The sequence below is a fragment of the Pan paniscus genome, chromosome 18 (genome assembly GCF_029289425.2).
Source record: "Pan paniscus chromosome 18, NHGRI_mPanPan1-v2.0_pri, whole genome shotgun sequence".
NCBI classification, from domain to species: domain Eukaryota; kingdom Metazoa; phylum Chordata; class Mammalia; order Primates; family Hominidae; genus Pan; species Pan paniscus.
In genome coordinates this window covers 2,999,085-3,021,929 of record NC_073267.2, presented here as the reverse complement: position 1 = coordinate 3,021,929, position 22,845 = coordinate 2,999,085, and the positions used below count along the sequence as shown (strand labels likewise).

General features: G+C 57.7%; 2 protein-coding genes across 7 annotated transcripts in view; both read right to left on the bottom strand.

The window, feature by feature from the left end:
- Positions 1 to 40: 40 nt before the first annotated feature.
- Positions 41 to 6,498, bottom strand: ATP6V0C (ATPase H+ transporting V0 subunit c). Its single transcript, XM_003806210.5, has 3 exons — positions 6,049 to 6,498; positions 858 to 1,041; positions 41 to 718 (listed from the first exon to the last, which is right to left on the bottom strand). The coding sequence occupies exons 1-3, from the start codon at positions 6,125 to 6,127 to the stop codon at positions 514 to 516; spliced, it is 468 nt and encodes a 155-aa protein (XP_003806258.1). The 5' UTR covers positions 6,128 to 6,498; the 3' UTR covers positions 41 to 513.
- Positions 6,499 to 10,568: 4,070 nt separating this feature from the next.
- TBC1D24 (TBC1 domain family member 24) overlaps positions 10,569 to 22,845 on the bottom strand; it is a 34,624-nt gene continuing 22,347 nt past the window's right edge. For 2 of the 6 annotated variants that reach the window (XM_034940963.3, XM_055100654.2), the window contains exons 3-8: positions 22,468 to 22,485; positions 21,799 to 21,957; positions 20,775 to 20,838; positions 20,287 to 20,382; positions 19,727 to 19,949; positions 10,569 to 19,413 (exon numbers count right to left, since the gene is read on the bottom strand). In XM_034940963.3, the coding sequence (XP_034796854.1) occupies positions 19,259 to 19,413; positions 19,727 to 19,949; positions 20,287 to 20,382; positions 20,775 to 20,838; positions 21,799 to 21,957; positions 22,468 to 22,485 (715 nt within the window). In that variant the 3' untranslated portion in view covers positions 10,569 to 19,258. The remainder of the gene's footprint in view (positions 19,414 to 19,726; positions 19,950 to 20,286; positions 20,383 to 20,774; positions 20,839 to 21,798; positions 21,958 to 22,467; positions 22,486 to 22,845) is intronic. The other 4 variants (XM_034940965.3, XM_063598219.1, XM_034940964.3 and 1 more) reach the window with 3 other exon arrangements.

The following is a 22,845-nucleotide window of genomic DNA, read 5'->3' as shown; positions in this document are numbered from 1 at the left end:
CCCGCCCCCGCCCCCAACAAGCTGAGCAGACACAGGACCGTCACATCCAAGAACTTTATTGGACACAGCTCCGCGCAGGGCCACGGGCCCGGCGGTGAGGGCGGCTCCATCCAGGAAGTCTCAGCAACAGGAACCCACAAGGCGACACTCTAGCTAAGGTTATAGATAGCTGGGAGACAAGGGCCGCTCCGCAGACGCAGGAACAGGCCAGATCTTTATAAATAAACATCCAGTAAAGAGAAATGACAATTCTAAATCATCCGCATACACAGAGCACTCTAGGGGGTGGGGCGCCGGGGGCCTGGAGGGGCGATGAGTGGGCCCAGATGTCCACGGCACGGGGCGGGCGGGGGCAAGGCCGGGGAAACAGACGATGGGCACTAGGACACTGCGCATGTACAAGACCAACTACTGGGGGCGGCGGCCCCGTGCGTATGTGTCAGGCTGTTCGTTCTGGAATGAGGAGGGGTGGTCTTTACATAATATTCTGTGGCTGGTGGGCTCGGAGAGGGTCTACTTTGTGGAGAGGATGAGGGCGACGATGAGACCGTAGAGGCCGAGCACCTCGGCGAAGATGAGAATCAGGATCATGCCCACGAATAGTCGGGGCTGCTGGGCGGTGCCCCGCACGCCAGCGTCCCCCACGATGCCGATGGCAAAGCCGGCTGCCAGGCCGCTCAGGCCCACGCTCAGGCCGGCGCCCAGCTGGAGGAAGCTCCTGGGGGCGAGAAGAGAGGACTGACATCAGCAGCCTGCCAACCAGAGGGAGACAAGGGTCCGGGTCACCACCCACAGGTGAACCGCCCCCCTCCCTGCAGTCCTCCAGCCCTGTGCAGGGGCCTGACCCCAGTGCTCACTTGTAGAGGCTGATGTCATCATTCAGGGAGTTGGCGATGAGGACTGCCACCACCAGGCCGTAGATGGCGATGATGCCAGCCATGACCACTGGGATGATGGACTTCATGATCAGCTCCGGCCGCATGACAGACATGGCCGCAATGCCGGTACCGCTCTTGGCTGTGCCATAGGCAGCACCCAGGGCTGTGGGAGGAAGGCGGGGTGAGCCCACAGCAGTACGCAGGCCAGTTGAGGCTAGGACCCCGAGGTGTAGCTTTGGCACAACTCCAAGGGCCACCCCAAGTTATCACATGCAGAGGGGGAGCCGAAGAAGGCGTCCAGCCCAGGGCAAGAGGACCCAGGAGGAACAGCCACGGGCAAGCAAAAGGAGGCCGGGACAGCCACTCCTCCTTCCTCTACGTGAGGCCCCCACCCTCAGAGTCCAGCTCTTCCTCCAGCAGCAGCCCTTGGGGCGGCGTGACCCATCTGGGGCTCCTGGCTCTGCAGTGAACCCACCTGTCACCCCAGGGAGCCTCAGTGCAGCCTCAGCAGCCCCCATGTGGGGTCAGGGTCAGTCGACCCTTGGGGCTACTGCCCAGGACAACATGCTGGAAAAGCCACCAAAGGTCTTGCGGATGGCAAAGCCACTGCTACAGGGTGTGACCGGAGAGTCAGAAGCAGCTGACCTGGCCACTCTTGTCACCCAGGCCAGAGCTCCCTTGACTCACTGCCCAGGCCAAGCTCCCCAACGCTCCCAGCCCCAAATATTCCCCTAGGAGGGCCAAACGTTCTGCCAGAAAGGGCAGCTCTCAGCACCCTTAGCCACACAGCAGGCCTGAACCCTTGACAGATTGGAGAATCTTCTCTAACCAGACAGGAGACAGGGTGAGCCAAGAAGAGGATGGGGGCAGAGAAGACGACGGGGATCATCAACAGTCCAACTACGAGGCCTCAGCTGACCTCCCAGAGAGGTCTCCCCTGCACGCAGGGTGGCTCCAAGCACACAGGAGCCTGGCCAGAGGGCCCAAGCCTCCCACCGCAACAGTGCTGGTGGGCTGGGCTCCAGGGTGGCCTGTCTCCTCCAGAGCTGTCCCTCCTTCCTCTCCCAAGAGAATGTTGCCTTTCTTTTCAGTTCCCCTCTCCTGGGCCCTATTCTCAAAGTGGAGAATTCTGTGGACACAGCAGTGTCAGGGGGGCTCATTTGCCTTTCTGACTTCTGCCAGCTGCCCTCCAGGGCCACCACAGGGGCCTACTGAGCTGCTTGTGGGGACTGCACTGGCAACTCCCTGCCCCCTCTCTGCCCACAGCACTCATGCCATGGTCTTTTAGGGGAGCAGATCAATAACCAGCCTGACTTGGCCAGGCGCAGTGGCTCACGCCTGTAATCCCAGCACTTTAGGAGGCCAAGGCGGGCGGATCACCTGGGGTCAGAAGTTCGAGATTAGCCTGGGTAACATGGTGAAACCTCGTCTCTACTAAAAATACAAAAATTAGCCAGGAGTGGTGGCGCATGCCTGTCATCCCAGTTACTAGGGAGGCTGAGGCAGGAGAATCGCCTGAACCCAGGAGTGGAGGTTGCAGTGAGTCAAGATCACGCCACTGCACTCCAGCCCGGGCAACACAGAGAGACTCCGTCTCAAACAAACAACAAGAATGAATCTCTGACACACACACACACACACAAACCAGCCTGACCTGCAGAAGACTACATAGGTCAGAGGTGGAAGGGACCAGGACTACCCCTACCATTCCTCTTCATATTTTATTGATATATTTGGGCCACAAAACTTGCCTACCCTGTGTCCCAGCACTGAGCAGGGGTGAGGACACAGGCGCGGTGACCTCCAGGCACAGAGACACGCTCCAGGAGAGCGGAGAAGGGGGTGCTGGGGAAGGGCTTCACAGACAAGTATCCCAAGTTGGCGGGAGAGAGGAGTCACAGAAAAACAAGGCAATAAGACAAGGGCTCTGGATAGCACCTGCAGAGGCACCCAAGACGATGGTGCTCGGTATCCAGGGAGTGACTAGAGGGAGGAAGGAGGCTGGGACCTGGGCCAGGGAGCCACACGGCCTCCTCCACACCACCCTGGAGGTGCCCAGACATGCCACGCCAACACCCAGTGCACCTGCAGACTGGGGCCCAGGGCCTGTCCCAGCGCCTGTCCTGAACTCCTGGTTACAGTGCATTTTTTCCCTGGCGAGCATATAGAGCAATTACAGTGCATTTTAGGGGGCTCCCACTGCAGGCCCAGGACCACATCCGACTGCATCATGTATGCACAAGAGACCAGAGCATGGCAGACACGTTGGCAGGAGACTGAATACAGGGAACTCAGCAACCCACGTAGTGGACCCTGTGAGGCCAGTAGTCCACCAGAGGCAGGAAGTGAGCCAGGCCCTTTTCTACAGAGGGCAGCAGGAAGAATCATGTGGCTGGCAGGGGGAGGAGGCACCAAGAGGAGCACAGGGAAGAAAGGGATGGCCACCAGGAGCGGAATACCATGAGCACCCTGGACTCCAGTCCGGAGGCCAAGCCTGACCAGACTGCAGAAGGCAGACCTGTGAGCAGCACTAGGCTCAGCAGCCACAGAAAGAGTCGGGGGCCAAAAAGCAGTTGCAGAAACACAAGCATAAAATACAAGGCGCTCGCCAGCAGGGAGGAAGTCACAGGAAATACGGAAAAGGAGCAAATGACAACTTCTTGGAGGACATGATGAAGAAAGAATCAACAGGACATTTGTCATGAGAAAAAAAGGGGGAAGCTGGGACGGGGGCCTGCAAGAGGCCTGTGGACCTCATTCGGTTTAAGACCAATCCGTCAGTGCCAGGCAGGCCAAGGGCCAGGAGCTCGGGACACAGCTGGAGGTTGGCGTTGTGGCAACAGCAGAGGCCACTGGAGGGCAGGGGGCTTGTTTAGGTCGGCACAGCAGGTGAAGCCAGGTCCTGGAGGAAAGCATGCTGAGAAGGCAGAAATGAAGTCAGAAGTTGAGCCAGTCATGGTGGCTCATGCCTATAATCCCAGCCCTTTACGAGGCAGAAGCAGGTGGATCGTTTGAGGCAACAAGGAGTTTGAGACCAGCCTGAGCCACATGGCGAGACCCTGTCTCTAAAAAAAAATTAGCTGGGCATGGTAGCCTGTGCCTGTAGTCCTAGTTATTCAGGAGGCTGAGGCAGGAGGATTGCTTGAGCCTGGGAGGTTGAGGCTGTAGTGAGCCATGACCACACCACTGCACTCCAGCCTGGGAAACAGAGCAAGACCCTGTCTTGAGGAGGGGGAAAAAAAAAAAAAAAAAGCAGTTGATTGAATTGGCCAAGTGAAGTCAGAGGTCAGCTCCTGGAGAGCCACAGTAAGCCACGTTTATCCCGAAGAGCCAGGGATAAGCAGGAAAGGCCTAGGCCAGCAATACCGTGTTCTCAATTTCCAGACACCTGCTGGTCAGGCTGCCCGAAGACCTGTGTAGGTCTTGACTGAGAGAGAGGAAAGTAGCTGGGTGCAGAAAAAGGGCTTGGTGGACAAACTCAGGGCTTCAAGGGCAAGCAGCAACAGCTAGAATTTAAGTTCCACATGGGCGGGGATCCCATTTTGTTCACTGCTGTCCTACCAGTACCTGGCACATAGTAAGCGCTCAATCAAGATTGTTTGGATGAATGAGTGACAGCCACAAGCTAGTACCCCACAGGTGGCTGGGCAAAATGGAATCTCTGAAGGCATTCTGGGGGCAAAGAACAGAGGAGGCTGGGGGGAAGGGCTCGGCAGCCTGTTGGGAGAAGCCTTGAGTCTGTGGAAAGAGCAGGCGGTGCCTAGGGGGAAGGAGAAGTCTAGACCACTTCTTCCACCACAAATGACCCCTTACTTGCACACGATGGGAAGGGCAAGGCTCACTCACGAATGGCAGACAGGCCCAGGCAGAAGGAGGCCCGCAAGAGAACAGAGAGCCCCAAGCCCCCACCCCACAGGTGTTTACAGTCAGCAGAGACTGTTTGGAGTTCAAACCCTCCACATATCTGCACTAGGAGCCTCCCCAGGCCACCAGGCAGGGTGGGGCAGGGCACGGTCATCAAAGCTAAAACCAGACCTAACCACGGAGGTGGAGATCAGACCAGGCCAGGCCAGTCCACGGAGGCTGAGACTGGGCCAGAACTTAACTCGTGGGACCCACATTCCTGGGCCTAGCCCTAGCCCAAGTGCCATTCTCCCAGGGAGACCAATTGTCACTAAATTGGACGCCCAGGACCTGTCAAGGCCCAATTTCAAAAGCAGGGTGCCACCAAGAACCCTAGAAGGCCCCTTCTCCAAGCCCAGGGAAGCCCCTCCCAACTTCAGGCCTCAGGGAAGGAAAGGAAGGTCATTCATTCACCCCTCCATTCATTAGGACCAGAACTGGAAGCCTCAGTCCTGAGGGCAACGACTGGATCCCATAAACTCGGACACCCATGCCACCCTCTCACCCACCTCAGGGCACAGACCCCTCTGCAAGCTACACAGCCCCGCCAGCGCCGATGCTGCTGTCTCCCCGCTCCCTCCACTTCCACACACTCCCACCCGGGTCTCCGCGGGCTCTCCGAACCAAGCCCTCAGCCCAGCTTTCCCAAACAGCCTACACAGCGACACGGGTATTGGGCAACCGTAACCAGCTCCAACCGGAAGTACCTGCCTGTGGGTGAGACCCACCTGACCCCCGGGGCCGGCCGCCATAAGGGCGAGGGCTGAGGACCTCCCGTGGGGGACCTGGGCTCCCCACCAGCCGGAAAGCTCCAGCGACCGGCTGGGCGTTCCTGGGCCAGACCCGCGCCGCCGCCCGCGCACTGGGGCCTTCGAGGTGTGATGTCACCTGCCCGCAGAATCGGCCCCCCTCGCGCCGCCCCCCTCGCGCCCCCACCCCAGCCTCCCTCTCGCCGCTCCCGGGGCTAATATGGCAGCGGCGCCGCCGCCCCACCCCCGCAACCGCACGACCCGGCTGGCAGGGCCGCCGGCCCGGACCCCCGAGACTCACACCCCGGCCAAGCCCGCACGCCCTGCGCCCCTGACCCCCGGCGGCTCCCCGCAGCCCTCGGGGCGCCGACCCCCGCCCGCTGTCACACGAGGCCCGGGCGCCCCCGACCGCTCGGGATTACGTCAGAGTGACGTCACACACCGGACCCCGGCGAGCTGCGGGCATGAGCAACGCGCGCGCGCCCCCGCCCCCGAGTCCCTCCCGCCGCCGCGCTCACCGCTGAAGACCATGGCGGCCGAGGCGCCCATGACGGCGAAAAACGAAGCATACTCGGGGCCGCTCTTGGACTCGGACATGTCTGCGGGTGGGGAGGGGGCAAGCTCTGCGGGCCGAGGCTGTGGCGGAGGCGGGGGCGAGGACGGGCCGGGCAAGAAGGTTTGCGGGCGGGCGGCGGCGAAGGCGATCCGGCCCGTCAGCCGCTGCGCTCTAAATACCAGCACCGCAGAACAAAATGGCGGCCGCGGCCGCGTCACATGACCTGGGCCCCGCCCCTGCGAGCCGTACCACTTCGCACCGTGGGGGAGACGCGTCCCCGGGACGTCCGGCCGGCCCGTTGACCTCCCCCGGGCTGTGCCGCCCGCCCAGCGACCCGGCCCCGGCGCCCGGCACCGCCCCGCCTTGGCCTCCGCGGGTGTTTCCGGGCGCCGCCGGCCTCTGGATCTCCGCAGCGTTGGACCGGTCTCGCGCCGGGGCGGGGCGGTGTGGTGTGTGCTTCATTAGCATACGGGGCGGGGCCTCGGGCGCCCCGCCTCCTCTGCGGCTGCGCGTCGTCTGCAGGTGTTCGGTTCCCGGCGACGCTTTTCTTTGTACCCCTGGCGTGAAGCTGCAGGCTGTGGTTTCGCGGCCTTGTCCCCAAGACGGGGCCTCACTCCTCCGGGCGCTGGTCTTCCAGGATCTCCCTACCAATCCTGGGCGAGCTAAGGGTCCCAGCAGATGTGCGGCGCGCGGGCCTCCTCTGCCACAGCGTCCGGAAAAGCCCCCAGCCCACACCTGTGAAGTCCCAGCCCGTGGCTGCGGTCACCTCCCTCCACCCTGTCCCCAGTCTCCTCCAGACCCAGACCTACTGCCTCTGACCAAGCGGTTGGTGACTTCACCTCTCGCTTCGGAGAAAAAGGACCCCCTCCCCGCACCTGTCTCTGCCTTTGCATCAGGGACCCAAACATTAGTGGGGTGTGTCTCTGTCCCTCAAGATGTAGGCATGACTGGTGGAAGCCCTGTCGGAACTGCGACCTCTCGAGGCCCCCCGGGCTCTGCACGTTCTGGCGTCCTGGTCCTCCCACCTGTCCTTGCAGCCACCCACGCACGCAAATCCTGCACCTTCAGGGCCATCTTTCTGTCTTTCTGGAGCAGTTGGAGCGCTTCCCGCAGCCGTGAAAGCAGCCCAGCCAGGGCTGGCGCTGCCCTACTGATCCTGTGTGGCAGTCCCTGGCACCCCCTCTGCCTGATCTCCATTCCCCCTTTCAGGGGCCCTGGGCAGCTGCCACCAGGCCTGAGTGTCCTTTGAGCTCTAAGGCCTCATCCTGGGTTAGAGCTCTCCCTGAGTAGCCTGGATGCTGGCTCACCACCTTCTCTACGTAGGCAATGGGGTCATGGCCCCTGGTCTGGCCCTCCTGCTGGACTCAGCCCCACCTTCCCCAGCAGGAGCCTCCCTCAAGCCCCTTCCCCAGGCTAGCCTGGGTCTGCCACTCTTGGAACTTGCAGCCCGTGAAAGTCCCTAAGTCTGTCCTGGTTCAAAGGAGAGGAGGCAACAGATATGGCCAGAGGCCCTTTCTGCTCCTCCCTCTTTCTTGCCCGGCCCTTGTTTCTGAGAAGAGGAATCTTCACTCTGTCTCCACCTCCTCACCTGCCCTTCCCTCCCCAGCTCCTTGCCCTTGCCAAGGTCACTGGTGACCGCCGTTTCTCTAAGCAGAAGGACATCTGTCAGGCTGTCCAAGTGGACCTCTGTGCTGCGTGGCCTGCCACCCTCTCCACACACTCTCCTCTCTCCTGCGGACTTCCTAAACCTCAGACGCCCTCATTCTTCCTGGAGTCACAAGGCCCTATAGCCCCAATTTTGCTGCAGGTCCTGGCATACCCAGGGCTGCCCCTGGCTCTGCCCTTCCCCTGCTTGATCCCATCCTTTCCCTGGCTTTGTCCCCCATCTTACGCCGTCTTGTCCCTCACCTGCACCATTCCAGCCACGACCGCCCTCTGAGTGAGAGCAACACCAGTGCCTGCCCCCATAACTCCAAGCCCTCCAGGAAAGCCTAGGCCAGGAAGGCTGTGCCTGGGGCCAAATTCAGACCAAGGAAAGGTGGTGCAGAGCAGCCCACCATGGAGAAACAGCACAGTCCAAGCTCAGCGGTGAGCTGGGCGCGGTGGCTCCCGCCTGTAATCCCAGCACTGTGGGAGGCCGAGGCGGGAGGATTGCTTGATCCCAGCAGTTTAAGACCAGCCTGGGCAACAAAGTGAGACCTCGTCTCAAACAAAACATTGTAGGGTGGGCAAAGTGCACCTAACTCCATTGTGGTTGAAACACCAGGACTGGGGACATGGGGACGTGGAGAGACTTCCCTCTTGCAGGAGCAGGGAGTGGGTCAGCTGTGCTCACTGGCCTCTTACCCATTCATTTTCTGCCTAAGTTCTAGTGTGAGAGGTCACACCAGGTCTCCAGTGTGGCTCCTGACACTTCAAGCTGGCGTGTCTGAAGCTGAGCTCGCCCCCACCCCTTCACCACCAGCTTCCACTGGGCTATTTCCATTCCCGCAGAAGGCACGCCCATCCCCCCTGCAGCCTGACGTCACGCCACTGCTCCCTCCCCACTCTGTATTACTCAGGATCCCGAGATCCTGCCTCCCCAGCTTGTGTCCGCGCCCGCGCCCCTGCCCCTGCCGCTGCCTGGCCTAGGTCTTCTCATCGCCTACCCCCAATCAACCCAGTCTTCACCTTAAAGCCACAGGTTCTTTCCAAAGGGCACTTTCCATCCTGGAATCCTTCAGCCCCTCAGGAGCCCTCCCTGGTCCCCTCCCGCTTCTCATCACCAGCCCCCCAACGTGTCTGCATCACCTGTGTCTGCACCAACTCTCTTCCTCACTCCCTACTTAAGAAATGCACCTCAGTTGGCCGGGTGCCTATAATCCCAACATTTTGGGAGGCCAAGGCGGGTGGATCACGAGTCAGGAGATGGAGACCTCCTGGCTAACACAGTGAAACCCTGTCTCTACTAAAAATACAAAAAATTAGCTGGGCGTGGTGGCACGCACCTGTAATCCCAGCTACTGCAGAGGCTGAGACAGGAGAATCGCTTGAACCCGGGAGGCGGAGGTTGCAGTGAGCTGAGACAGCCTCACTGCATTCCAGCCTGGGCGACAGAGTGAGACTCTGTCTCAAAAAAAAACAGAAATGGGTCTCAGTATTTACAACACCGCCTCCTCCAGGAAGACCCCCCTTTCCTTCCCCTCCTTCTTCCTCCTCAGACACCCCCTTCAGGCCTCTCTGGATGCTCCCCTCACACTCTGTGATTTTTTTTTTTTTTTGAGATGGCGTCTCACTCTGTCACCCAGGCTGGGGTGCAGTGGCGCGATCTCGGCTCACTGCAACCTCCACCTCCCGGGTTCAAGCGATTCTCCTGCCTCAGCCTCTGGAGTAGCTGGGACTACAGGCGCCGGCCACCACGCCTGGCTAATTTTTTGTATTTTTAGTAGAGATGGGGTTTCACCGTGTTAGCCGGGATGGTCTCGATCTTCTGACCTCGTGATCCACCCACCTCGGCCTCCCAACGTGCTGGGATTACAGGCGTGAGCCCACGCCCAACCTCTGTGATTTTTTTTTTTCCGCTCACTGCCTCCCCCACTGAGGGTCGCTGTGACACTTCTTCTGTGTCCTTGACCTGGTAGGGTGCCAGACACACACAGGTGAGATTTCCTGAGCACCAGGGTGGGCCAGGCCCTGTCTGGGCACCGTCAGCCCTCACTCTCACCGTGACCTTCATTTTCTGGTCAGGGAAACAGGCCTCAGAAGGTTAAGAGCCTTGCCAGGCATCCAGCTAGCAGCTGCCAAGGGAACCTGAAACTGGAGCTCCAGGGCCTGCCTCTGTGGTGGGCTCCACAGATGACTGATGACCAGTGACAGGGCTAGGAAGGACCCAGATCTCCTTCTCCTTGGTCTCCCAGCACCGGGCAGGACCCCAGGGTGGAGTGGACTCTGGGGTGGGGATGGCCAGGGACACACATCTCTCTCCTCCCTCACAGCTACTTCCCCCCTGGCGTGAAACCACAGGTCACGAGCCCCTGGCCTGTCACTGCTACAGCAGCGGGGATTTCCAGGAACTGGGGGAGGGGCTTTGAGAAACTCAGGTCAGAGACCCCAACAGGAGCAGTAGAGAAATGTAGGGTGGGCTTCTGCAGGAGGGACCAGCAGCATTTTGCAGAGACCCTGGCAAGGGTAGGGGAGGATGGGGATAAAGAGACGAGGAATAAAGTCCCAAGAGTGATTGGGGAGATGAACTTCTCCGGAAGAAGCCATCACAAAGGGCTGGGGGGCAGCCTCATCTGCAGACGACAGTGTCCCTGCAGGCGCCTGCTCCTGGGGAGACAGCCATCCTTCTGAGTTGCCCTGAGGACACACCCGGAGGGGCACAATGCTGGGAGATGGCACTGGGCGCTCTTGACCTGCTTCCAGGAGAGCCATGTGTGGCCCCAGCAGGGCCGGAGGAAATGGGCCAAGAACACAGGTGTACCATTAGGGGTATGACCAAAGGTGCTTTATTTTCTTATCATTAAAAGTTAAGGCTTAAACAATGATACAGTGAAGTTTTTTGTGTTTTGTTTTTTTTTGAGATGGAGTCTCACTCTGTCACCCAGGCTGGATTGCAGTGGCGCAATCTCAGCTCACCGCAAGCTCTGCCTCCCATGTTTAAATAAAAAAAAAAATGCCAGAGGTAAAGACAACGTGGTGCAAGTAGGACTCGGCACCGCACAAGCTGCTTGGTGCAAGGAGGCTCCCCAAAGTCGAGGGCGGCAGGGGAGGTGGAGCCCTGAGCTGCTCCCGCTGGACAGCAGGCACTGAGGGGGCAAGAGGTTGGAGGCAGATGACTGCAATGACCCCAAGGACAGGGCAGCTCCCCCTTCTCGCTCACCCCAAGCTTTGAGGGTTGATGGAAAAGGGCCTGAGTGGGTCCTCCTCTTTGAGGACCCAGTGGGGTGGGCAGGGAGTCCAGCCGGCCCTGACCACTAGGCAGCAGTGTTTGGCGTTTCTTCTGCAGGCAGGTGGGCAGGTGGAGGACCCCATTGGCTCACAGGTGCTATAGTAGCCATTGGGTTTTTTTGGACACAAACTTCCAAATGACCAGGGCCGGGGGCTGCACCTGCACCACGACCAGGTTTTCAGAACGGGTGTCAGATAAACGCTCAGCCCTAGGCAGCCTGGACCCCATGTCTGGTTTCAGGGTGCACCCTGAAGGCCAACACGGCCTCCTCACACTCCACCCAGGGGGTCAGGGCTCACCGCCGCAGCCCTTGCCCGCCTCAGACCCTGATCCATTCATTCAGTTCCCTGAGCACCTACTATTGTGCCAGGTGCTGAGTGAGGCCCCTGCCAGACAAAGACAAGTTAGAGTCCCTACCCTCAAGACCTGGCAGCCTACCAGTGAGCAGTAGCGTCCCCAACGGTACAGCCAATGCCACACCAGAAATGTGGTTCCTAGAAGCAGGGGGGACAAGGGAAGGAGGTGCTGGGACTAGCTCGGTGGGTCCCAGAAGAGGTGATCTCTGAATTAGGACTTGAAAGATGAAGAGAGGGCATAGAGCAGGGGAGAAACATGATCCAGTTTGTATTTAAATAAGTCACAGACTGGTCGGGCACATGGCTCACACCTGTAATCCCAGCACCTTGTGAGGCCAAAGTGGGCGGATCACCTATGGTCAGGAGTTGGAGACCAGCCTGGCCGACATGGTGAAATCCCGACTGTACTAAAAATGCAAAAATTAGCCGGGCGTGATGGCGGGTGCCTGTAATCCCAGCTACTAGGGAGGCTGAGGCAGGAGAATCGCTTGAACCCGGGACGGGGAGGTTGCAGTGAGCAGAGATCATGCCACTGCACTCCAGCCTGGGTGACAGAGCAAGACTCCGTCTCAAAAAAACAAAAACAAAAACATGAAAATGAAACCCAAAGTCATAAGATAGAGAGGCATGGGGAGCAGCTGCTTGCTGGGGCCAGGTTTTCCTTTAGGAGTGGGGAAATGCCATGGAACTGGAGGTGGTGGTTCCACAACATGCTCATTCATGCAACCACCACCTCTGTCTGGGGTCGTTCAAATGGTTGGATAGTATGTCAATTTCACTTCAATTTTTTTAAAAGAAAAATGAAACAGTTTCATGGCAGGCTAGAGGGAAGAATGTGCCCTGGACACCTGCCATAGACTAGGCCCGGAAAGCAGCCTGAGGGAAGGCTGGTGGTAGAGGCGGCAGGAAGGGAGGGGGCGGCACTGCCTGGCCAAGCTCTGGGCAGACACCAGCCCCACAGTGAGCTGGCCTGCAGGAGGAAGCAGCACCGCGCCCCACCTCCCAGGCCAGAGCGCTCTGCACGCCCCGCTCAGGAACAATCTTGCCCAATTCTGGCCTGAGTGTGTGTCCTAATGTCAAGCACAAGACAGTCCGAGCACTTACAGTAAGTGCAAGAGTTACTGCAGGGAGCGTGGCGGGTGTGGGAAGGGGGTGTCCCGCCACCACAGGCCCCAGGAGCACACCTGGAGAATCTCTGATCACCCTGACGCACAGCAGCAGCGCACAACAACCCACAGGGGCTTCAGTTCATTCTGCAGTGCTAGGCGCTCCTGCCCCTTGAGACTGACAGTCTTTAGGACAGGGGGTGGGGAGACCAGCCAACACCTGTCTCAGGTGCTGTGAAGCTAGAACGGGGACCCGGCCTCAGCGGGGAGCTCAGGGAAATCCTGGGAGGGACACTAGGGCCCAGGCATGAGGAGTGGCAAATAGCACGTGCAAAGGCCGGGAAACAGAGGCTTTCAGTTCAGAGGAACTGAAAGAAACCTGGTGCCAGAGAGCCTGTGGCTGTGTTGGGGGCCAAGCTTCCTGCCAGGCTAGCAGACCAGGAGGCCTCTCAGACCCGGGAGAGGTGCTGCCCCAACAGTCCCCTGAAGGTACTGAAGGAAACTGTTCAGAGGAGCAAAGAAAGAGGGCTTGGCAGGAAGGGGCCACCCCCGTGGCCAGTCTGGGGAAGAGGAACCCAAGAGCATAGAGTGGGCAGAGGCAGCTCACGTGACAGCAGGCAGAGGCTCCACAGCAGCTGCAGGGAGGGCCCCCAGCAGCCTCGGTCTCACCGGAGGAACTGGACAGGGAGGGGGCATCTGTGCAGGGCTCAAAAGAAAAAAAGCATTCTATTTTTCTTTGTATTATACCGATCCACAATTAAACACAAGGTACTAAAAAGACGTGGCCAGGCACGGTGGCTCACCCCTATAATCCCAGCACTTTGGGAGGCCGAGGCAGGCGGATAACTTGAGGCCAGGAGTTAGGGACCAGCCCGGCCAACATGGTGAAATCCGGTCTCTACTAAAAATACAAAAATTAGCCGGACATGGTGGCAGGCGCCTGTAATCCCAGCTACTCAGGAGGCTGAGGCAGGAGGATACCTCAAACCTGGAAGTAGGAAGTTGCAGTGAGCCAAGATCGCACCACCACATTCCAGGCTGGGCGACAGAGCAAGACTTGGTCTCAAACAAAAAAAAAGAAAAGAAAAGACATTCATTAATATTGACGTGGCCAGGCGCGGTGGCTCACGTCTGTAATCCCAGCACTTTGGGATGCCGAGGCGGGCGGATCACAAGGTCAGGAGATGGAGACCATCCTGACTAACATGGTGAAACCCCGTCTCTACTAAAAATACAAAAAAATTAGCCGGGCGTGGTGGCAGGCGCCTGTAGTCCCAGCTACTCGGGAGGCTGAGGCAGGAGAATGGTGTGAACCCAGGAGGTGGGGCTTGCAGTGAGCCGAGATTGAACCACTGCAGTCCAGCCTGGGTGGCAGAGTGAGACTCCATCTCAAAAAAAAAAAAAAAAAATTATATATATATATATATATATATATATATATATAGACGCAAACTTTCAAAGGAAATACTCATTTTGAAATTTTGAATGAGAAAGGTTGAGTTTGCTTTTTGATACTCGTGTTTTACACACGACAGGGGTTCTTCACTATTTTTTTGTGGAGATGGAGTCTCCCTGTGCTGCCCAGGCTGCTCTCAAACTCCTGGCCTCAAACAATCCACCCACCTCAGCCTCCTAAAGTCTTGGGATTACAGGCGTGAGCCACCACACCCGGCCTTGACAGGGATTCCTGATGAAACGTCTGACACTGATTCTTCATGGTGACTCCTCTAAGTCTCCCTAAGACTTTGCTGAGTGTAGTTGTCCACGCAGCAGGCACTAGGAACAAAAGAAAACAAGACAGATCAGGGAATGCTGCCGTTCTCACCGGCCACGGCTGCAAATGCGACAGACATGTACCTGTCGCCTCAGTGGAGAGACTCGCTGGTGACCACAATGCGCAGATGCGGTCTTGTCAACCTAGCGCCTCCCTCTCTCCTCCAACACCCTGGAGAAGAGGCATCCAGGACTTCCCATCCCTCTAAGCCTTCTCATAGCAAGTTATTTCACAGTGACCTTCTTTTACCAGTTCTCGATTTTATTTAGGACTCAAATTAACACCAACCAAACATATCACTAACTCACTTATTTTCACATTTTCAAAGTTGGATTGTGCTGCAAATCCATACATTTGTGCTCACTACACATTTTTTTTATTACACTCATTGAGAGGCTCCAAAGCATCAGTCCAATAAACATTTTTCCAGCCCGATAACCATCCTTCATAAGAACTAAGAGGTAAAATTATTCACACAACTATTTTTTCCCTTCTATCCTTAGCTCATAAGCATTTGACCAAATGCCAATGTTTTTGCCAGTTCATGTTGTCCGTGCCTTATCACAGGTGACATGTCTACAGGACACAGTATCCACTGACTTTGCTTCCTTGGTCCCAAGCAAAGGTGTTGACAAATTCCATAGTTTGGTAAAATGAGTGAGTCTGCAATTGTGGGAGGCATTTTGTTTTTAGCAATGAATCACATTACATTGTACCTAACTTCTCAAGCACAATCTGATACTAAGATGATGAAGATAGTTCTTAAAAACTCTTTATACCAGATGATTTTTAAAAATCCACATACTTTTCTACCTAACATAGATGTTGTAGGGTGAAGAGCCTATGAGGCTTGTTTGGCACTCCTGCTTCATTTGATAATTTCTCCACGCAAACAAGACATTTAGGCTGAGAAAGAGAACCAGCAAGAATCTGGATGAGCTGGGCACAGCAGCTCACGCCTGTAATCCCAGAATTTAGGGAGGCAGAGGCGGGAGGATTGCTTGAGTCCAGGAGTTCAAGACTAGCCTGGGCAACACAGCAAGACTATGTTCTCCACAAAAAGGGAGGAAAAAAATCCATATGAACCCAAATTTGAGGCAGGTGCTGTATTGCCTAATTAGTGGCCATTTGGGGTTTTTTGACCAGTGGTTTTGTGAGTTTGATGATATTCTGGACTTAGTAAAAATGTGAGAAAGTAAACAACTGTAAAAATTAAATCGATTCCTGGACAGTGGGAAAAAAACGGGGCAATCTCGGCTGGGCGCGGTTGCTCACGCCTGTAATCCCAGCACTTTGGGAGGCCGAGAAGGGCAGATCACGAGGTCAGGAGATCAAGACCATCCTGGCTAACACGGTGAAACCCCATCTCTACTAAAAATATAAAAAAGTTAGCCGGGCGTGGTGGCAGGTGCCTGTAGTCCCAGCTACTCAGGAGGCTGAGGCAGGAGAATGGTGTGAATCCGGGAGGCGGGGCTTGCGGTGAGCCGAGATCGCGCCACTGCACTCCAGCCTGGGCGACAGAGCGAGACTCTGTCTCAAAAAAAAAAAAAAAAAAAAAAAAAAGGGACAATCTCAATAGGCCTGTGGTTTAGTTAACAGCAATGCAACAATGCTTATTTCTTTGTTTTGATATTGACCTGGGGGAAGGTGAGGGTACATGGAAACCCTGTACCGTCTCTGCAACTCTTCTGCAAATCAAAAATTACTTCAAAATAAAAGGTACACAACTAAATTACTAAATATAAACTACTCAAGGAGACTGCAAAGGCTTTATGGGTTCAGAAAGTGGATAAGAGAAATATGAAGGCCTCTGAAATCTTCAAAATGTTTTAAAACACATTCCACTGAAAAACTCAAAAAATGAAGTATGCGGCTTACAAAAATAGAAAAATTAAAATACTTTAGTTCATTAAAACTGAAAAAATTCAAGTACAAATGACTTACTCTCATAAGTTCTTTTGTTTAAACTGATTTTCTGAAGCCCCAAAGGCATATAATCTGCTTTAATGAATTCATTTAATAAACTATTTTAAATTAGGTTCAATTGTTGTTTTAAAAATAAATGTTAAACATTTATTCAGCACAAAGTGGTCTATTCAAAAAAATAAAAAAATAGGCTAGGCGCGGTGGCTCACGCCTGTAATCCCAGCACTTTGGGAGGCTGAGGTGGGTGGATCACGAGGTCAGGAGTTCAAGACCAGCCTAACCAACACGGTGAAACCCTGCCTCTACTAAAAATACAAAAAAAATTTAGCTGGGCGTGGTGGCGTATGCCTGTAATCCCAGCTACTCAGGAGGCTGAGGCAGGAGAATCGCTTGAACTCGGGAGGCGGAGGTTGCAGTGAGCCAAGATCATGCCACCGCACTCCAGCCTGGGTGACTCTGTCTCAAAAAAAAAAAAAAAAAAAAATCAAAAAATAATTGTTTGAATGTTTCTAAAAACAAATGATAATTTATTATGCAGTTTCAACAAATGTTGGCTTTTTTTTTTTTTAAACAAAGAATGGCTACTTCATAGGCAGAGCAGCCACTTTTGGCTAATTTTTAACATCCAAAGCTAATAAATAATCAAGAAGAAATAGAGAACATTAACAAAATAAATTATGTTCTATTTGGGAATACCTAATATCAGATAATAACAAGTACAGTGATAAGAATAAAAAAGATAATAATCACACATACCTTCTAGGTTAGTAGAAAAGTTAGGAAAAGATATTAAATTTAAAGAAACAATATTTTGCATGCACACAAAAAACAAAGAACTTCGCTCATGATGTGGAAATCATGACCCAGCAGCAATCCGTCTTCCTGGTCCAGATCACTGGAAGGCCCGGGTGGGGCCCCCTGGGGCAGCCACGCAGAACCTGCTGGACTTAACTCGCCAGAAAAATCACCACCCAGTTCAGGAAGTTTGCAGAGGGAAACCTACAAATGGTCCACGGATATGACTTCCCTGCTCCTGGAGGGCTCCCTCTGGAAGAGGCTTGCAGCATTCCAGTCATTGAATGTGGGTGAGCACTACAGCGGGCAGCCTCCCACACCTGCTTGGCTGTAGGCCCAGGAAGCCCCCGGAGGCCCCTCTGGCTGAAGAGATCAGACTCGGCTTGGAGCCCTGGAGTTGATGCAGCAAGACCATGTTTAATGAACACCAAAGCTGGCGGTACAGATGAGGGCCTGGAGGGCTGCGGTGGGCTGAGATGAGTGGCGACTTCCCTCCCATACCTCTCCCCGTGAGAGGGATTCACCCCGTCCCCCTGCGAGCCTCTCAACAGTCCTGTGAGGAGGACAGCAGGGCATGGGGACTGGCCCCATTTCACAGCTGGGAAACTGAGTTCCAGACGGGTTTGTCAGCTTGCCCAAAGCCACACAGGGTTCCCAGTCCTTCCTCCTGCACCACTGTGCGCCCAGTCAGAGGCTACGTGAGCAGATGGTCAGGGGAGGCTAAAGCCCCATGGGAGGAGCAGGCAATGGTGTGGGGATGGACAGTGGCACGGTGCAGGGGACTCCAAGTGGCACCGGCTGGAGGCCAGCAGGGACAGGGGTGGGGGCAGGACTGCTGGTACCTGCCTCTGTGACCCAGGCTTCCATGGTCCCAGAACAGCCACTTGGGCCTCTGTGTCTCCCTTCTCCCCTCCGTGGTGACCAGACCCTCAAGACCAGTTGAAGGAGGTCATGGGGCACGGAGGGAGGTCACAAGGCAGGGGGCTGCCCCCTATAGTGCCCAGAGGCAAGGCCTCCCCTGGCACCTACCTGCGTCTGGCCAGCGCAGGGCTCAGGCAGAGCAGGGGCCCAGGGGCCCAGGGGCCCAAAGGCTGTAAGGTGAGAGGCTCACAGAAAACCCTGACACGTGGCCAGCCACAGCACCACAAGAGGGACAGAGGGAGGACATGCATCCATGCAAGGTGGCCAAGGAGGTGCTGTGTGACCAGGGCCAGGGGAGGGCACGGGGCCTGGTGCAGAGAAGCAGTTGGGGCTGCACTGAGATGAGCATGCCACAAAGAGGGGCTTGGGCATGACCCTGGGCCCCAGGTCATTGCAATGACAAAGAGGTGAAATGGGCAGCTGCAGAGGCTACAGGAGCTCAAGGAGGCCTGGGCTGGAAGGGAGGGGAGCTGAGAAGCCCCCTGGGTCCAGGCTTCTCTGGGCAGACCCCTGGAAATGGAGCTTGCTGGTCTGGGTCGGTCCCTGAGGGCCTCTCCCAGGGCTACCTCTTCAGATGGGAACACGCAGGGAGGCCCAGCAAAAGCTTCAGGCTCTGCAGAAACACAAGGACATGTGACATCCCCCTCCAGCTCCCACCCTCCCTGGGGGTGGAGCCCAGCACAAATCCCACCCTCCTCCTCCCACCCAGCAGCTCCCAAACGCAGCCCAGGGGAGCCTCAGAGGCAGCCAAGAAGGGTTACTGTGAGAGGTGGCCCAGGAGGCCTGGGGAGGGAACTGGGGCAAACGCCCAGGACAGGGGGTGGGGCCCGCCAGGGGGCAGGCCCAAGGGTGCCAGTCTGTTCTCGGGATGTACACTGGGATTCAGTCGCCAGCCAGCCAGGCTGCAGGGCCCTGCTCAGGAGGGCGCGATGCTACACGGCACCAGCAGGGGGCACCACGGGCCCACCCTTAGCTGCACGTTCCCACTGCCGTTCTACTCCCACCCCAGGGGCTCAGGCTGCCTAGAGAGGCTCAGGGGCAGCAAGACCCAGACACTCCCAAGGCCTTGGGCTAAGGAAGCCTCCACGGAGGAGGAAGGTACTTCCTATGCCAGCTCTGGGTGGGGCTGGGGGCACAGCAGGCCCTCCAGCTCTGACCCAGATGCAGGTGGACTGGGGAAGCCCAGCCCAAACCCCAGGTAGAGGCAGCAGCAGGTCCAGGCAACGCCAGGCTTGGCCATGGGGTCCTGCCATCCCCCAACCCTGCCTACCACATGGGGGTTTCATCTGCTCTCTGCTGCCCGAGGCGGCAGCCCAGCCTCAGCCCACCGCCCCACCACGGCTCAGTCACCGTGGCACAGGCCGTCACTGGGTGTCAGGGTCCTGGAAGCCCCAGGCCTCCACGGCAGCAATGAGGAAGTTCTCGGAGCAGAGGGGCTGGTTGTTGAAGGTGTCGCAGTGGCTTGTGCGGCCCCGGTTCAGGTCCCCATCGATGTAGAGCGCCTGGCCGCCTCCTCCCCCTGCAGGATGCTCAGGTCAGTGGCGGCCTGACTGCCCTATCAGCACTGACCCAGGCACCTCACCTGCTGTCCCAGCTGTCCTGCCCTGCACGGGCCTCTCTGAAACCGCACAGACCGTTGACCCTCCATAGCCCCCAGGACCAGCTGTCCAGGCTGGTCCCTCCCTTCCAGCCCCCTCCCACCCATCATGCCTGGTCCACCCTGACACCCAGGGCCTCTTCTCTGCCACCCCGGTCAGGGAGGGCTGGGTGCAGCAGCTTCAGCTGCCCAGACCCCACACCCTCATCCCAGAGCCCCGTCTGCTGGCGCTCACCGACGATGAGGCAGTCGCTGCCCCCGGCCATGAACATGGACTCGGTCTTGGAGGGCAGGTTGAAGTGGCGAGCGGCCAGGAAGGGCGAGAGGCGGTCAGCGGGGTCTGAGGAGGCGGAGTGGCTGAGTGGGGCGGTGGGCTCGGCAGCCATCAAGGGTGGGGGCTTGGTCAGCTCGGGGTGCTTGATCACCACCCACTCGTAGCGCTGCACCTCAGGCTGCAGCTGGAGTGGAAGGGGAGTGTGAGGAGCTGGCGCGGGCGTTCGCAGGCCCCTCTGCCCCAGAGCCACAACCCGTTTCATCCCGTGAATCTGCACCCAGAGCCCAAGGTGGGTGCAGCCCGAGCCAGGGGCTGGGGAGCTGGTGGCTCGAGCAGATGAGGCCCCCTGCCCCGGAGCAGCGCGCGGCTGAATGATCAAACCCGGAAGCACACAGGGCGATGACGCTGCTGGGTGACTGCCATGGCGACACCCAACAGTGTCCCCAGGGCAGGCGGGTGCTCCTGGAGGGATGCACCTACAGGGTCTGCATGGGGTTTTGGGGGCACTTGGCCCCACTCACCCTAAACACAAAGCATTCTCCGGTCCCAAAGAAGCCCAGTTTGCCTCCAAACTTATTTCTCTCACTCCAGTCTGTGGACAGGTAAGCACCACACACCTGGGGGAAAGGTCTGGGTGAGGCTGTGCCCGCAGGCCCCCAGGAGTGTCCCTGTGCTCCAGACTACTGACGGGCCTGTCCCAGGTCACGGGTGGGGGTGCAGGCGTTGCCGTCTCCCACCCCCACCCCAGGGCAGGAGTGGTGTGGGAAAGGCAGTGTTGCAAGTGTGTGCACCCTGCCCCTGGCTTGGGGCTGGCAATGAGGGTGGGCGGGGGCTGTGTTGGGGATAGTCTCATTTCCCCTTGTGGCCCTGAGTGTGGGATGAGCCCCATGTGCTGGCCGTACCCACGCTCTGACTCTGGATCCGGCCCAGGAGGCCTAGGCCCTGGAGCCCATCAGAGCCAGCCCTGGAGCCCATCAGAGTCAGCCCTGGCTCCAGGGCCCCTGCTCACCTCCTTCTGCGTGGTCTTGATGAGCAAGAGGGTAGGCTCATGTCCTTCACACTGGAAGTAGAACCTGGCGTAGAGACACGCATGCCAGCTGTCACCCTGCACACCCTCCCAGCCGCCTCCTGCAGCCTCCGCTGGCCCCGGCTGTCTTGGGGCGAAGACCTGGGAACTGTGCTTCCTTCTCTCTGGGTCCTGACAACACCCTCACCCAGGTGTTCTTCTCACCTGGCCCTTCTCTGCCATCCCCAGGACAGCCTGCCCTGGTGTGACTCAGGGGAGAGGCCTTGCAGTGGAAGGCCCCAGTGCAGAGCCAAGCGCCAGGGGCTGGGGAAGCAGGAACCAGAGGAACAGGTCCCTGCGGTGGGGAGGTTTGGGCCATCCTCGCAGCCCAGGCATGTGGGAGCCAAAGAGGCCCGGGTCTGCCAACGTGGCGCCTGGAGCTTGGCTGGTGTCCTTGGCAGGGCCAGGAGAAGTGGCTCCAGCTGTGCCAAAATGCTTGAGTTGTTATGAACCTGTGAATGGCGCTGGGTGGGGGCTGGACCAGCTCTGCCTGCCTCACCTCCAGGTCACCCCAGGCCCAACCCAGAGCTCCCACGGCCACATGCTGTCCAAGGCTGGAGGGAGGCTCCCTGGCTGCACCTGGCAGCACCACCCTGGAGGGCAGCATGCCCCGGGTCCCCGACAGAGCACCATGTGGATGACAGGGTGGGGAGCGAGCACAGCCGGGACCTGCCGCCCACATGGTCCCCCAACCAAGACAATGCTGTGAGCTCCGAGGTGGGGATCCTGCCTCCCAGGCGTCTTCACGACACCTGCACGGCCCCAAGCTGTGGCACGCCTGCCATGACCCCCAAAGTTTGGGTGGTGTGGGGAGGACAGAGCCCAGAAAGGGACCCTGATTCTTAGGCCCCACAGGAAGAAGCAGGGCCTCACCAGGTGCTGAGGTTTGAGGCCCATTTCCAGCCTCTGTGGGCAGGACACGTGGCTGGGCGGCTCTGCCGCCCGCTCTGGCCCCTTGGGGTGTTACCTGGCCAGGCTGTACCCATGCTGCAGGGAGGAGAACAGCAGAAGGGGCTGGCACAGGGCAAAGCGCTCGGGGACCCAGGACCAGATGTCTCTCATCTCCCTCACGCTGACGATCTCCGAGCGGAAGTTCTCTGCATGGACGGCCAAGTGTACAAACTGCCTGAGGGGAGTGAGCAGGGGTCAGAGCCCGAAGGCACGTCTGGAGCCAGGCCATGCCCCCCGAGGTATGCCCCAGAGCCTCTTTGGAAGTAAACCCAGAGGGAACTTCTCGCCTGCTTGCCCCGGCCCCGGTTTAGGGCCGGGTTCTAGGTGCCCAACGGGGAGAAAGTTCCCAGGAGCCCCACCTCCCACCCATTACAGAAGGGAAAGTGCCCAGCTTGGATGGGGACAATGCACCTTTTCTCTAAGAAATCAGGACAGAGAGCAACTGCTCTGGCAAGACAAGGCTTCAGGGTGAGCCAAACACCAGCAGATAGCATGACAGAGGCAGACAGGCAGGGAGGCAGGCAGACAGACAGACAGAAGGCGCCTGAGCATCAGTCCGGCTCAGAGGCAGCGCTGCTGAAGCTGGCCCACGAGAGCAGCCCTGAGACCCAGAGCAAGCAGCTGGCCTAGAGTCAGCCTGGTGGAAAGACAGAGGCCAGGTGTGCAGATACAGTTTCAGACCTACCTTTTAGAAAGTGACACACTGAAAAACAGGAGAAAGCAACGGACATGGAGAAGAAAAATAAAACAGACAAAGAGAGGTTAGTGTGAGTACCGATCCCCCGACAGGCCTTTGCTGGCCCAGAAGAAAGAGGGCTGCACGTCAACAGGCCACAGCATGGCACCATCACAGCGCTGGCTGCCAAATCCACATAGGACAGACACCATGAACTCCTGACCCTGCTCCCCTGGGGCTGTGCTCCAGGCGGGGAGGCCACGCCCAGCAGCCACAGCAGAGACCAGCCACGGAGCCCAGAGCTGAAGGGGTGGAGCAGGGGCTGCCCTGAAATGACCCTGGGAGTGGGCCTGGCCTCCCACGATGCCTTCCGACCCCATGGCCAGC